This window comes from Podarcis gaigeae (assembly GCF_964106915.1).
Source record: "Podarcis gaigeae genome assembly, chromosome: 7".
NCBI lineage: Eukaryota > Metazoa > Chordata > Lepidosauria > Squamata > Lacertidae > Podarcis > Podarcis gaigeae.
This window is the reverse complement of record NC_139683.1, coordinates 23,405,343-23,421,480: the sequence shown is the minus strand read 5'-3', so window position 1 is coordinate 23,421,480 and position 16,138 is coordinate 23,405,343. Positions and strand designations below refer to the sequence as shown.

General features: G+C 43.7%; 1 protein-coding gene across 4 annotated transcripts; it reads right to left on the bottom strand.

Annotated features, from left to right (window-relative positions):
* Positions 1-581: 581 nt before the first annotated feature.
* Positions 582-14,519, bottom strand: PABPC1 (poly(A) binding protein cytoplasmic 1). Of its 4 annotated transcripts, none has more exons than XM_083749794.1 (15): positions 13,637-14,519; positions 9,756-9,949; positions 9,543-9,658; positions 8,903-9,042; positions 7,771-7,865; positions 6,710-6,847; positions 6,382-6,477; positions 5,159-5,431; positions 4,896-4,983; positions 4,673-4,783; positions 4,336-4,490; positions 4,023-4,107; positions 3,079-3,209; positions 2,862-2,955; positions 582-1,012 (listed from the first exon to the last, which is right to left on the bottom strand). In XM_083749794.1, the coding sequence occupies exons 1-14, from the start codon at positions 13,827-13,829 to the stop codon at positions 2,863-2,865; spliced, it is 1,908 nt and encodes a 635-aa protein (XP_083605920.1). In that variant the 5' UTR covers positions 13,830-14,519; the 3' UTR covers positions 582-1,012; position 2,862. The 4 variants fall into 4 exon arrangements, with proteins under 4 accessions (XP_083605920.1, XP_083605921.1, XP_083605922.1 ...); XM_083749795.1 differs by having other exon boundaries at positions 582-1,009; positions 13,637-14,517; XM_083749796.1 differs by having other exon boundaries at positions 8,912-9,042; positions 13,637-14,517.
* Positions 14,520-16,138: the final 1,619 nt, after the last annotated feature.

Genomic DNA, 16,138 nt, shown 5'->3' with positions numbered 1-16,138 from the left:
GGAGGACCCATTAGCTAACCTGAAGTGGTGCTTCAGGCTAAGAACAGTTTCAGGTTAAGTACGGACCAAATTAAGTACTTAACCTGAGGTACCACTGTACATGTAAACTGCATACCTAATAGTAATATATGACAGCTGGACCATGTTGATTTGCAACAAAACACAAGCACGGTTCTATTCACCCCATTACTGATTGTTAACATATCTTATCTGCTCCTTTTTTTAGGCCTTTGAATGTACCATTAAAATTATCTATTTTGATTTCCAAGCTTAATCCAAGCCTATTCATATTTAATTAACTTCATTTTGCCCCCAGCTCAACATACAAACACATAATTTCTATTTAAATTTCACTACAATAAAAAAACTTTGCATATTCAGCTCTAGAAAATGCTGCCAAGAATTTTAAGCTACAAAAGAGATGAATCCAGTTGTTTATCCATTTTAGTGCTTACAGATACCCCATTAACAGGTGGCTCAATGTAGGTTAATCTCATCCACAACTGCATTTGCTGTAGATCTACATCCAAACTCTATTGTTGACATCTCATTAGAAGTATAGAAATAAAATCGCAATTAGATCAGTGTTTAAGGAATTTTTATTAAAGCAAGAATCTTATAATCCAAATTATGGTTCTTTGCTCAGCTATCAATTCCTACTGTTAACTACAACAGTAGCGATATTCTGAGCGTTTTCCACAGTAAATTACAAAATTAAAGAAAGGAATGCTTTAAATTTTTGTACTGTGCTGAAAATTCTTTTCCTGGGTTTATAAAACATTAATTTGTCTTTTTAACTTTTGCTATTTTTTTGTATTTTAAATCAATAGGTAATCTAGGACCAACAGTTTTGCTAGTCCTGGCATTTGTTGTGTACATAAGCTTCAAAGTTTCCTTTCCTTTTTTTATTTATTTTATATTTTGCAATGTTTTTCTCAATATTTAGTAGTTTTTCCATGTTTAGATATTTTTCTTCGGTGAAGCGAAATTATAATGCGTAGTCCCGGATCTTCTGTAACCAAAAGAATTAAAATATTAATACTGAAATATATTTCCTTTAGAAAAACAGATTTGTATTATATTAAATATTACTAAAACCCAACAGTATACCGTATTTTTTGCTCCATAGGGCGAAACGGACCATAGGGTGCACCTAGTTTTTAGGGGGGGGGATTAAAAAAAATCTTATTCCCCCCCTCCCCAAAGAGCAGCGTACAGGCTGCATAACCTCTCCCTTCCAGAGGGGTTACGTGGGGCTATGGCACAAGCCAGGGCAGCGCATGGGATGGATCCCGCTCGCCGTTTTGGCTTCCTCTTTAGCCCCATGCAACCTCTCCCTGCCGGAAGAGGCTGTGCGGGGCTAAAGAAGCCATTGCCGCGTGCAGCCTCTCCCTGCTGGAGGGGCTGTGCGCGGCTATCCCTGAAGCCTGGAGAGCGAAAGGGGTCGGTGCGCACCGACGCCTCTCGCTCTCCAGGCTTCAGCGAAAGCAACACGAAGCCTCCGGAGCGCGGAGGAAGCACTCCCTCTGCGCTTCAGAGGCTTAGCGTTGCTATCGCTGAAGCCAAGGAGCCTGCATTCGCTCCATAGGATGCACACACATTTCCCCTCAATTTTTTTGGGGGGGAAAAGTGCATCCTATAGAGCGAAAAATAACAGTAGTTGACCAGGATCAGGTGTAATATGGGAACATGCCATGAGCTTGCTTAATCTTTTTATCAAGCGGGAACTGATAAAACTGTTAGCCTACAGAAATCATGCATTAGAATTGCACCAAATTATTGGACAAAGATATGAAAAATAATTGAAATAAACTCCTTTACTTCTTTTTTGCATGCTAGGTAACTTCCACAGTCCTGATTGTACAGTATGGTGTGAAATGTCACCAGGATAATTGCCAAAATGTCATACTCGAGGCCCGCTGAAATCAACAGACTTAAGGTTCATGGATTTTAGTGGTTTACACTCAGTATGGATATCACCCAACCTATAGTCAATAATGCTGCACAAGGGCAAAAATTCAGCTAACATCTTTTCCATTTGCTAAGTTACCAGTCCCTACGACTGTCACAGATAGCCCTAGTTTTGGTTAAAAATCAATGGAAGTGGAATACTAATCTTTGATCTAGAACAGTGGTTCCCTCCTGGGGTCCACAGAACCCACTTGATGGTTATGTGCCATGGACCCCCTAACTATCCAGGACATCCCGTTTTGGAGGAACTGTGCCCAAAAACATGCAGGATCATGGCCAGACATGTGTCTCACGTGAGATCACAGCACCCAAAACTACACGTTTTAGGGCACCATACTCTCATGTGGGGTCATGTGACTTGTGTACAAGCGTAGCCTGCAAAACGTGCAACCCAGTTTTGCACTGGGACATGTTGGAGGGTATGCTGGCACCATAATAAAAACTACCACAGAAATATCAAGGTTTTCAAAAGCAGGGGGTCCGTGGCTTGGCTTTTGAAAAACGGGGGGTTTGCAGTACTTACCTAATTGGGAACCTCTGATCTACAAGATCTAATTTTAAAAAACCTGTACTCCCTGACAACAGATGCTTCCCACACTTTGAAACTGAAATCTTCATTATGGTTGTGTAGGATTCAGACAGGGGATTTGGTAGTAATGTATTTAAGGGCACACACTGCAAGTTAAGGAAAACATCAGCCCACAGTTCAGTATGACAATCTCCGCAACAGAGGTGGGAGCATTAGTAATTATGATGCTCCAGTACCAACAAACATTAGATAGGAATCACTGTGAACAGAACTTTGGTCTCCCTCCCCAGACAGAAGATTTATTTCACACACACAGGTGCATCTATGCCTGCATTTGAAGCCATTTCTCCAGAATACTTACATTAGACACTTGGAACACCCGCTGGATTGTTAACTGCTTTTTGAGCAGCTTCCTTAGCTTGGTGGGCTTGCAGTACGGCTACAGCTTCATCAACCTAGTTAAGATAAAAACAATGTTATTAACATTGCTGTAAAGGCAAGCTAGTTTAACACATAAGCTGCACTTAAAAGAAAATCATTTAAAGGAAAAAATACTGTTGACAAAAGAATCCACCTACCTTCGAACGAAGAGATTCGGGAGACTCAAGCATATGGAGGAGTTCAGAATTGTCAATCTCTAACAACATACCAGTGATTTTACCCGCCAGAGTAGGGTGCATGGCGTGAATAAGAGGGAAAAGACGTTCGCCTAGAAAACAGTTGACAAGTTTGCAAGGTTTATATTTGCCTCTTAATACTATTCCAAATAGATTTCCTTTTAACATGCCTCAAAATGAGTACGTTAGCCATCTACATATCAGTATTTGTTTACCCCTTTAGCAGAATGGCAGAAGTTTTTTTAAAAGAATAAACCCAACTAAGTTACTAGAACTGGAAAACTATAATAATTAGCCAAGCAGACATTTATGGTTAAAACACAGATCCTAATAGTAGATGCCCATTATCAACTTAATAATTTGTAAGGTTATGAAATCACATCCCTTTCTCCAATTATACCTTCTTCCACCCTAACACACTCAGGGAGTTCACTCACCCAGCTTCTAAACTCTTCAGATTTATTCTTTCTCCCACTCCCTGGATCCTCCATACCCTCTTTTCTCTGCACAACTTCCCATCAGAGTTAACTGGGCCCTCAGTAGTGGACCTACTTTTCCTAAGCAATCCCAGAGGGAGCCACATTTCTAGAAATCCTGGCCCTACAGGGTTGCATCCAAAAGCACACTTACACTGGGGTAAATACATAAAAAAAACAACTATAACCAAAGATGATTTCTGAACTGCAGAACAGCCCACCTATCACTGCGTGTGCTACTGCACAACTATTTGGAGCAAGCAGCAGCAGTACTTCCCCAGCACTCATGGATCACTGGACTCAGCCCTAACTTTTTGGACTTCTCAGGAAGACATGCCAAATGGTGCTGCTGCTATCTGTCCTCCCCCACGCACGGACACCCCAACTCTTACAACATGAGCCCCACCTCTCCACCAAATACGGACTTACCCAACATCTGCTTTTGTTCCTGTGGAGGGGCAGAAGCCAACATGGAAGCAGTCAAAGGTTCTTGACCTTGGACATGGACAGCAGGCTAGAATTTGAAAAGATTTAACAGGATTAAAATGGAGTACATAATTTGTGTAGTACGTTCCAAGTTACATTTGCATTAATGTCACTCAGAAAAACTATTTCTAACTCCATACAAGTCCACCTAACCCTACTGTTTTCAATAGGCTTGGGCATGTCCAACTCTGCAAGTGCTCAGCTTATTAATATAACCGACTCCATCCAAAAGTGCTGCTATAACTGTTACGCTTACCTGCTGCATAGCAACCTGAGGTTGTGTATTAAGGTGTTGCTGAGGATTGCGAACACCTGCCGCATACTTGTACTGAGGAACCGTGCGTACGGCTGGAGTAGCAGCGGCGGCAGCAGCAGCTGGACGTGGACCCATTGTCTGTGTTGATGTGTTTGCTGGAAAAAAAGACTGTTTTCAGGCCAAGCAGCATATTCTATTCAAACTGTTTCAGCAGACCTCCTTTCACAGTCTAGCTTAAGACAGTCTTTTAAAAACACATTACACTTCAATTTTCAGACAATTAACAGCATGCCAAACCAAGCCAATATACTTAAAATAACTGATCTCCAGAACTCACCAACACGCTGTGTTGACATTACTCGTGGAACCTGTGATGAAGCTGGCCTCATGGTACTGAATGGTGGTCTGGGAGCTGCTGGGCGGATGGCACTTGGCATGTTCTGGAAAGCTGCATTTGAAATTAATTCACGGTAAGTATGCATTTCTGAACCAACACAAATCAAGCCTTGGTCAAATCCAACCCCCGCCCCCAAAATCCCTAAGAAAAGCAAGTCACTTACGATGAGGTCTGGCACCCTGAGTAGTCCAGCGAGGACTTGGTCTGAGCTGAGCAATTTGGCTAGGATAGTATGCAGCACGGTTTTGCATCTGTCAAAAAATAATAATGTATTTGTTTAATTCGTCAGCTTCAGTGCTTTGCTGTACCAGAAAAAAATGCTTTAGGAAATAAAGTTATTCCATTCAAATTAAAATGCCTGATTATTTTTATTTATTTTATTTTTTATAAGAGTAAATGTAATAGGGAACATAGTGTAAGTCATACCTGTGGAATAGCTGCCATGACATAACCTGAAGGAGGCGCTGGCTGGTACGGGTTGATGACTGGATTCGGCACTGCTCTCACACTTGCCATTCTCTGCATGTACTGGTTGGTGAGGTGAGCTTGGCGTTCTTCTTTACGTTGGGCTAAGGCTACATAAAGTGGTTTGGTGGCCACAATTCTACCATTCATTTCTGTGACTGCTTTGGTTGCTTCTTCTGGTGAAGAAAAGCAGACAAACCCAAATCCTTTACTGCGGCCCCCTTCCATCATAACCTGTTAAAAAAAGAAATGCAACCGTAAAAATGCAGCATAGAGAACACTGAACAATGTTATTTCATTATATTCTATTGCAGCTTGTGATTGAACATAATCTAACTAATCAATCAATCAATCAATCAATCAATCAATCATGTGTTAGGTTTCTTTTTGCTGCCAGAAGCATACCTAGGAATTTTCATTCAGGGGATGAATCTCTCAGCAGAATTTAGGAAACTTTTGCAGATTCCCCCATCCCCCTCAGAATCCCCCGCTTTGGAGGGTTAAGGTGTAGGATATGGTGCTGAGAGAGGAGGGAAGAATCAACAAAACTCACTTCCCACTTTTCCACAGTGGAATAATCAAAAGCCTCCTGTAGACAGAATGTGCCTTTTTGTTCACAACAGTGAAACCTGGCTCTACATTCATTCCTCTGAAGTTTTAAAATACCGTATTTTTCGTCCCATAGGACGCACCTAATTTTTTTTGGAGGGGGATAAAGGAATTCCCCCCCCCTTTATTCCCCCCAAAACCAAGTCGGGGAACAGCGGGATGGCGGTGCTGCGCCTCCCCGCTGTCCCCCGAGCTTGTGGGGCTGGCTGATGTCTGCCCGGTGCGCTCTGCTTCAGGGTATTTTGCGCGCCGGGCGGCAGGCTGCTATATTCTGCGCACCGACCCCTCTCGCTCTCCAAGCTTCAGCGAAAGCCTGTATTCGCCCCATAGGACGCACACACATTTCCCCTTCATTTTTGGAGGGGGAAAAGTGCGTCCTATAGGGCCAAAAATACGGTAAAAGCCGATCCAACAGCTTTTAAAAGTCTAACAGCATATTTTGTTCTGCTGCAGACAAATCTGTATGTATATATAGAATTTACTGTATCTTGTAATTTTAAAGGACCACTAAAAACAATTCTTGATAGTTACTCTCCCTACAAGTCACTCTAAAAGCCGATTAAAATGCCATTTACCTTTGCACTAGTGATGGTACCAAATGGTGAAAATTCTTTGCGTAGGCGCTCATCATCAATTCCATCATCGAGGTTTTTCACATAAAGGTTTACACCCTGAAATATTGAGTAGGTGAAGCGATCAGTATGCAGAACATTTAACCCAGTGAAAATATTATATATTTTTTTGTATTTATTTAATTTGTATACCACTCCTCACCTGTAGATTTCAGGGCAGTTCACAACATAAAAATACCATATAAAAACCACAAAACACTTAATAAAAACAAGAACTCCCCCCCCACACCAATAAACCTCTCCTCCCCCAAATATTCAGTTAACATCCTACCTGGTATCTGGTGATCCTGTCCTGCTTCATTTGTTCAAATTTGCGCTTCAGCTCTGTTTGTCTTTCTACTTTTTTCTGAGCTCGACCAACATATATTTGTTTTCCATTGAGTTCCTTTCCGTTCATCTCATCTACAGCCTTCACAAATAAAAAAGGTACTTTAACTTGTTTGTCATAGTTGATTTCACATAGAATTAAGTCAGGTCCCCCAATCAAAAAGCTAGAGCAAGTAAAAAAACAAGGAATCTAAACACACATAAACTAGGTGGATGAAATGTACAGACTGAGGCAGTGTGCTTCTATCTTCCTAGCACATGAGAGGGAATAATACACTGTAAGAACACTATATGAAGAAGTAACTTGGCAACAGATTTTACAGCAGGACTGGGGAGATGTTTTGGTCCAGTAGGCCAGATCTGCACCTCACTCAAGCTGTGAGCCAACTCTGACAGGTGGGCGGGACTATTTATCTATAATCTGATGTCATAATGCCCAAATTTGACCCAAATGAGTGAGTAGATTGGTTGGACCTGCTGATGCACATGGGAGTTCCATCCAGCTTTCTGTTAGGTTCAGGGGAAACAGCAGGTTCCAGAGAACTCATTTGAGTTCCTGAACCAAGCAAGAGTGAACCCTTCATGCTGCAGTTGAAACAAAGGGAGTTCAATCCTGCTTTCCATTCACTGGATCCAGCTCCGTCTCTACCTATCCTACACCTGACATCCCATTTGACATCAGGTGTGGGGTAGATGGGCAGTTTGGGAAAGGTCTGTTCGGTCAAATGAGGAAACTTGGCAAACCAAATTTAGTCCATGGGCCAAAGGCTCCCTAGCTTGATTTAGAGGACAGATTAATATTCCTCTGATCACTATTAGACCTATTTTAGAAAACCTACTATCTATAAGAGAATCAATTAATATAAAGATATATAAAAATTAAAACTAGGCATGTTCTGTTTTAGATCAGGTTATACTAAATAAGAGTGTCCAAAAGCATTTGTTTTAATTAATTAGTGACCACTCACAACACTTGACAAATTCTTATAAAATGTATGGACTTACTTTCTGAGCATCCTCATGTCTTTCAAAACTGACAAAGCCAAAGCCTTTGGATTTCCCACTCTCATCAGTCATAACTTTCACACTTAAGGCAGGCCCTAAAAAGTACAAAAAAAATATTTTACATTTTATTTATAATAATCTTAATATACCACATCATTAAAAGGTATCATGGCAGTGTATAATAAAAGCCTTAAATAATAAAATACAACACAAATGACCAACAATGATTCAAATTAATTCTCTAAAAAGGCTTGTTTTCAGCAGACAACACTTTTTACTTAGAAGATTTATAAACTGACAACTGTAGCCAAGGCAACCCATTTGGGAGACTAATTTCCCAACTAGTTATAAATTAGTAGTCTGACAAATTACATGGCCATGTCAGACTCTGGTTGGCCTTGTTGATCTCATTTTATAATGAATGCCTTGATTTCTTGAACATACAACAATATTAACTCCTTGAAGAAAATAAACATTGCAATCATGGACTGAACAGGCTATAATTTACAATTATTACTAACCCAACAGTAAACTTCCTTTTGGTGTTGTGCTAGATTAAAGTACACACATTAGAGATTTTATTCTGCCCTGCATTAAATCACTTGGCTATTTTCAGTGTAGAAGAATGGAATGGTTTTTCTTGTTTTATTTAGCTTACCAATTGTTAAGATGACAACAAACAAGCAGCTATGTTATCACACATATTCCCCTTAATACTTCTGTTCTTGAGAGCAAACTTTTGTTTTTGGCCTTATCAGAGCTTACATGTTACACTGCCAAGAGCTTCGGATTTCCAAAGATCTGAAGCCAGTTTGGAACCTTGGTTTCAAATCCTTAAGTGGAAGCTCTGGTTGGTTCTAACGGCAATCAATAGTGCTGCCAACCTAACACATATAGGTTGAAACCAATGGCAGGAATCTGCACTCCAGAAGGGCACAAACAAGTGGTTGCAGACGGTGCCTGTCTCAGTTCCTGCCATCTACAGCTAAAAGGTTAATACCGTAACAGCCCGACTCTGAATAAAGCAGGTTATTATCAGGAGTTGAGGTAGGCAAGCTGCAGTTGGGTGCAAGCACTATGATCACACCAGGTCCTAAATCTTTTTCAAATACATGGAAGGAAATGACATTACCAAACTTGCCAAAGAGTTCCTTAAGTCTCTCATCATCCATGTCCTCTCCAAAATTCTTGATGTAAACATTAGTGAACTCCTTGGCACGAGCTCCAAGCTCTGCTTCACGTTCTTTACGAGATTTAAACCTTCCAACAAACCTAGTTAAAAAAGCAAGGTGAAAAGTTGCTTAACTTTGACAAGATTCAGGGCATCATTTTCTTTCCATTAAGGAGGTACTTTATATAGTAAAAGCCTGGTGCTTACCCATACCCCGTGTCAGCTCCTGGCAAGCGAGCTGCTGCCATAGCACACTGCAATATTCCCCCGGTAAGGGAAAGAGCAGAGTAAGCTACTCCCACCCAGCCTCTCTATCTGTCATGGAAGACAGATTGTTCAGAATGGGGCAGCCATACTACTCTGCTGTGCTTCCCCAGCCAGAAAAAACATGGCAATGTGCTATGACTGCCCCCAATTGTGACATACTGTCGCTCTCACAGTTCCTGTGCAATGAATGAAATAATTCCCTCCCTTTTGTTTTCTGAACATATATTTCCAATTACTGAACCAACACTAGAAGCAAGAAACAATAATTGATAAAATCTCTCTTCTAAATTCATTTCCACATTAATTTTTTTTTTTAAGTGTTAAGGAAACTCACACTTTACGATCATTAAGCAGCATTCCATTCATTTTTTCAATAGCTCTTTCTGCAGCTTCTTGTGTCTCAAAGTGAACAAACCCATAGCCTTTGGATCCATTTTCATCACATACAACCTATGAAAATTATTAGGATAGGTCAAATGACTGGAATGTAATTATGCTAATTTAAAGGCTGAATTACTGTTCTAGGTTCTTTTTCCTTTCAACTCACCTTACAAGAAAGGATGTTTCCAAAAGCAGAAAATGTATCATACAAAGCTTTATTATCAATTGACTTATCCAAGTTTTTAATGAAGATGTTTCCAACACCACTCTTACGTAGAGATGGATCACGCTGAGACCACATGATACGCACTGGCTTGCCTTTAATGACATCGAAATTCATAGTATCTAAGGCTCTCTCAGCTACAAAAGAAGTGTTAAATAGAAAGTGTTAAATTGTTTAAATCTTTAAGGCAACACAACTATCACATAGATATCACTAAGAAAATTAATTGTTAATGTCTTTGCACCCACTTACAATATACAATATGTTGGCTTCTGGATCACCACCAAAATCAAACACTGTTCTAATTTGTGATGTTCAGGAAAGGCAGTTCAATTCCAATGAATGGGGTAAAAATTGGACCCAGGGTAAGCATTCCAAGGAGAAGACAATGGGCAATATTCAGTTAAGAAGTTTTGCTAGTGCAAGGATTTTTGGTTGTACAGTAGAACCTCTCTCCCGCAAGCTTTCACTTTTAAATGTATTTCAAACTACTGTGAATTTCAGCACTATTTTAGCACAGTCCCATACACACAGCCTTCAAACCTCTTTTTCTATTCTTGTGCCTCTAGACTTTCTGCAGTTCTGTTGCATGGTCCCAAAATGATGTTAGCAGAGAAAGCCTCAACCCTCAAGTGTGTTACTTCTCCCAATCCCAAATGATACTGCACTTTTCAGAGTGGAAGCTCAACATTTCGACTTATCCATGAGAATATTCGTAAGATAGAGTACCATGGTGAAAAGCCATAGAAAACAGAAGTTGCCAAGTTCAAGCCCCAGCTACAACTGGGAATGGCCCCAGCGTGAGTTGCTGCTAGTCAATGTAGACAGCACCACCCTATGGTCCTATTCAGTATAATGCCGCTTCCCAAGTCTGTTAATGGCATGAGGATTGCCAACAAGCAATAGGGTTACATATCAGATGCATGCATTGACTCCCTGCCCCCAAACTCAGAAATTAACCTGGCAAGGAAGGGGCAAACTGTCAGGAACAGGAAAACTATGTCTGGCTAGGCTCTATGAACCAAGTGACACCTTTCTTCCCTACCCACCCATATCCCTGCTCAGAGCAATGAAACAACTGGAGAAGACCCACCATTTCTTATACTTCCAAGCTGCTTTTCTGCCCAGCAGCTCATTCAAGCATTACCAGGAGCTTTTGGCAGCCTTAGGAACTGGCTGTGCTAAGATGTAAAGAGGAGCTATCTGTAGAAGTCTATGCTGTTACAACCTTTTCCCTGTATTTACTGACCTCCCACAATTACTGCAAGCAGCTAAATCACAAATCCTGTGTCATGATTCCTGGATATGATCCTGTAAATCAACTGTCTCTAGGTAAGCATCTGAATGGCAAGCTGTGAATTTAGTTAGCCAAGCAGTGCCATCAAATACCTGTGCAGACTGAAAAAGCTTGAGTGGAGACTCCCATTTAAAAGTTGCATTTCTGCCTAAGAAGCTTATTGCTCTGTAAAGAGGCAGAATCTTCAACTCAGATAGCAAGCCCCAGCTAACAACCCACTAGAAAAAATAGCCAATCTCTGACAGCTGGCTATTCCTCTGGTGGAGAGAGGGATGCAAAGGTAATGGCTCTGCAAAGCTTTCTGTACACCTTAGGACACGGAGCCAGCCAAGGCTGTCATCTCTGTTTTGTACAAAGCAGCGCTGAGACAACAGCTCTGCTTGCCTCTCTCTAGGCACAGATTGCACTGTGAGAACTGCCAGCTCAGCACAGCACTGCTGTAGCACAGCCCCTTTCAATGCCTACACCCCGTAATGAAGGGATAAGGAGCTAGAATTCAGCAAAGAGCAAAGCATGGGTGGCTATTCCTTGTGATCCTGTTTGCAACACTGCTTTAAGTGTGTAGTCAATATAAAAGTGTAACCCACCCCCCACTGGAATGCTTATTCAAATTATTAGACAGTGTCCTATTCTTGTTCATTCTAGCATTTATATTGGAATAAAGTGACAATTGTTGAAGAGCTCTCCCCTCCAAAGGAGGTTTATTTTGCTTAAACAAGTTTTCTGTGAACTCAGAAATATTGGTCATTGAAAACATGCTTCTTCACGTCACTTGAAGAATTTACAAATGTCATTTTTTTTCCTAGAGTCTACACAAAGAGAAAACATGCTACTCCATCTCAGTAGAATACTTATTACAATGAGTTTACTAGAACTCTGGTTGAATGGATCACCCAGCAGAAGGACAAATTATTTTGAAGCTGGTAGGAAAAAACAGCAAAATACTTTAGAGAAAAATACCTACAGGTAAGCTCACTCCTGGTCAGTTTAGATGCATGTATGTGAATTAGCTTACTCTTGTCAAAGTGTATAAACTTAGTATGCAGACTCCCCCATTTTTCTCACTTAAAGATAAGAGCTCTAATGCAACTTGGTAATAAGCTGTCAAGACGGACACCATATTGTGTAGGACCAATGTGTCCATAAAAAAATTATCACAACTGCCTGACATTTAATAGAAACTAAACTGATTCAAGTCATCAAAGGCATATTAAAAAAAAAATCTCTACGCATCACTGCAGGCCACCTGCTCTCAAAGTGTCAGCCTTAAAGTAAGACTAGCAGATGGGCTTTGGAAAGAGCGTCTTAAAGACCCCACTCCCTTTCCCATTTCTGGTGTCTTGACTGGGTAAATGCTCACCTTCCCCTCATCAACCAGCAATGGTCAACAATATTGGCCTCTTAAAACCCTGTTTGCCAGCAAGAGGGATGGGTGTTGCAACTTCCTGTCCTGCCTGTGGACAATCGACCCCCCCCCCCGCCCCATACACCAATTTGATGGATTTTTCATTACATGCAAGGCTGATAAATTAGCACCCGCGACCAAAGGGCACCAAGCAGCCCAATTCAGAAACTTCTAATTAAGCGTGGCTTGCCCTAGTTTTACTTCGCGCGGGCACACGACCCACTTGCGCCCGTTCCTCCGTCGCCATTTAAGGCCCTAATTATCCAGGCATTTCCTTCAAGGCGCCTCTCATCTCGGACTTCCTCATTGAGCCGGCGGAAGCGAGGCGACAGGCCCGCCCTGGTCGCTGACTCCCCCCCCCCCACCCCAACTTAAGGGCCCTGCCTCGTGATCCGAGAAACTAGGGCCGCTTCCGAGATGCCGACCCAGGCCTTTTCGCGGAAGGAGGCCCCGTGGCAAAAAAAAGCAGGCCCAGCCGATGACGAGGCCTCCTTTTCTCCCTCCCGCTCGGGTGCCGCGGGGGCTCCTCCCCGCCACGAGGCCTCTCTCCCGGCTCCTCCACAACGCGGTGGGGTCGAGCGGCGGCAGAAGCTGGCCTCACACGAGCGTTTCTCTCATCACCCCCCTCAGTTATTCCCCCCTCTGGACAGAAATGTTCGATAATTTCACGTGAAGGAGGGCGAGTCCTTGCGGGGTCGGGGAGAAGGGGGCTCTGAGAGAAAAGACTTATGGGGAAGCGCCGCCGCGAGGCAGGCCCAGGACTCTCCGAGGAGCCGCGTTGAATCCGTAAAATGGATGCTCCGGGGATGACTCGCGTGGAGGAGGCGGGGAGAAGCGGAAGGGGAGGAATGCGCGGCGGCCCTCGTGGGGGTGCGAGAATATGGCTCCGGGAACAGGAAGCCGGAGGCCGGGAGGGCAGCCTCCCCCAAGCCCCCACCCCCAAGACCGGACAAATTGCGCCCGGAAATTCCCTGCCGCCGTCCCTCCCCGCACGTGTCCCCGTCCCACCCGCTCCTCGAAGTGTGGGGGGTAAAATAAGAGCAGGGAATCAATCGCCCGACCAGCTACGGCGGCTTCTCTGCCCTCCCCGTCCCGTCCCCCGCGCTTCTCCCCATTCCTCACCGTCGGCAGGCTGCTGGAAGTTGACATAGGCGTAGCCCAGGGAGCGCCGGGTGATCATGTCCCTGCAGACGCGGATGGAGAGGATGGGCCCGGCGGGGCTGAACTTCTCGTAGAGCATGGCCTCGGTGACATCGGGGTGCAGGTCCCCCACGTAGAGCGAGGCCATCGGGTAGCTGGGGGCGCTGGGGTTCATGCTGGCGGGGGGACGGGGAGGGGGGGCGAGGAGGCAGGGCAGACTCGCGAGCGCCGAGGAGGCCGCGACGGGCCGCCGGGTTCGAAACTCAACGGCTCCGCGGAGGCGGTTGGCGACGGTTGGCGGGCCGCTCGAGCGCTCGTTGCTGCCGGCGGGAGGAGGAGGAGGAGCGGGTTGTTGTTGCTGCTGCTCCTGGAAGCGGCGGCGGCTCTTCTTTTTCTTCTTCCTGCTGCTCTTGGTAGTGGCTTGGGCGGGTCTCCTCTCGGCTGCGCCGGGTCTGGGACTTCGCTTCGCTTCACCGGGTTATTTTATACCAAACCGGCCGGTTTCAGATAGGGGCGGGTGGTAGTCGAGGGGGGTTTTTTTTAATGGTTTTTTCGGGCTTTTAAGATTTTTTTTGGATTTTTAAAGGTTTTTTTTTCTTTTAGTAATAAATGGTGCGGCGGAGCTGGTGTGCCCGGGGAAGGCCGGAGCACACACACTACGCACAACAGCACCTTCAGCGGCCGGGGGACAAGGGGGAGGCCGCCGCCCCGGCCGCGCACTATATATAGAAGCCCCGCCCCCAGCCGCCTCTACCATACAGCTCGCCACGCACTGAAAGGGCTCGGCGCGCACGCGCCGCCACAAAAGGGAAGGAAGAAAGGGGCGGAGCAGAAGCGCGTGGCGGTTGCGTCTGACGCCATGGCTTACGAAAAGGTGCCGGGGTTGGGCAATAGGTTGCGCATGGGCAGTTGGAAGACGCACGAGAGAATAGGCGGCTAGATCGCAGGACTATTGTGGTGGTGGGGAGGGCAGCGGTTAGGAGGAAAGAAGGAGCGCATGCGCTGTTGGCTTCCTTGCGGTTAAAAAACAGGCCATTAACCTTTGTACAAGACGCATGCGCAAGGGGAGTGGCAGGCTATTACAGGTCTACGAATAGCAAGCTTTTTCGTAAAGAACGCTTCAGACGGGCGCATGACAGTCAGGTTTCATGAACGCATGCGCAGAGATGGGTGTGTGCGTTTTTTAATACAAAGAATTGTTTAGTTGGTAGGGAGAGGGAAGAACTGGTGGCTGTTTACTGTGCTGCTGGTAAAAAAGTAAACTCAAGGGGGGGGGGAATCTTACTCTTAATAGTTTAGACTCTGACATTGTTTCCACCATTAAAATGTAGATCATTTGTCCTTGTTGCTGTCATAGTTAAGCTTTTCAGCTAACGAAAAAGAAGTGTGCATGCACACGAAAGCTCATACCAAGAACTGACTTAGTTGGTCTTTAAGGTGCTACTGGAAGAAAACAATTTTTTTGTTTTGACTTTTCAGCTAAGGTTGGCTACCAAAATGACTTTGCAGCAGTTAAAATTCAGAATAAAAGACTGTTATGTTGAAAATACCATTTATTATGGGATAGCCCTACCCCACAAAGGTGCACTCCTTCATTGTCTTCTGAGACAGACGGATGTCAGGATAGCGCAGTTGGTTAGAGTGTGTGCTAATAGCACCAAGGTTGCAGCTTCAGTCTCCATATGGGACAGGTGCAAATTCCTCCTTGCAGGGGGTTGAACAGGGCAGGTCTGTGGTTGTTTCTGCCCCCCACCTCCAATATCAGCTCCAAATCTTTCTGCCCTGAAGTAGGAAATTCTGTGTATCTGAAGTTTACCATCACCGACAGATGCTTGTGGTGGAATCGTGACATTATGGCTGGATGAGACACTGGATGAACACCTGTTAATTCATTACATTTGTATCCCAAGAATTCAATATGATACAGTAAACAGAGAGCTCAAATCTAGCCGCTGACCAAACCTTGATCTGTTTGGCTTCAGCATAATTCTAGTTTCTTAAAATAGATGAGTTACCTCTTATTTATTTATTTATTTATTTCATATCCTGCCTATCTCCTAGGACAAGACCCAGTATAGCTCACAACATGAATTAAAAAACGTGAAATTATAAACTGGACATATTAAAGCTAAAAACACACCAATTAATATAAATATTTAAAAGCACACACAAATAAGTTCTCTATTAAAACAACACTGAAGTCAAACACCTAAAACCATTTAAAAATAAGCCAAAAAGGAAATATACATCACCCACACTCAGAATACTCTACCACAATAGCCTGTTAGTGTCCATAGGCCTGTCCTAAACAAAATAGTTATTAGCTAGTGAAAGAAAAACAGGGGGGCCAGCCTAGCCTCTTGTGGAGAGGAGTTCCATAAGCTGGTAGCAGTAGCTGAGAAGGCCCTTTCCCATATCCTTAACAAGTGTGCATGTGAAGGTGACTGGACCGAGAGAGAGTCTCGCCCAAAAAATCCCAGAGCC

Excerpts from the sequence above, each read along its gene's own strand:
- PABPC1 (XM_083749794.1), bottom strand. The coding sequence starts at position 13,829 with ATGAACCCCAGCGCCCCCAGCTACCCGATGGCCTCGCTCTACGTGGGG. Across the intron at positions 6,478-6,709 it reads ACAGGATCACCAGATACCAG|GGTGTAAACCTTTATGTGAA; the intron begins GTAGGATGTTAA and ends TCAATATTTCAG. Across the intron at positions 5,432-6,381 it reads GTACCATCACTAGTGCAAAG|GTTATGATGGAAGGGGGCCG; the intron begins GTAAATGGCATT and ends TTTTTTTAACAG.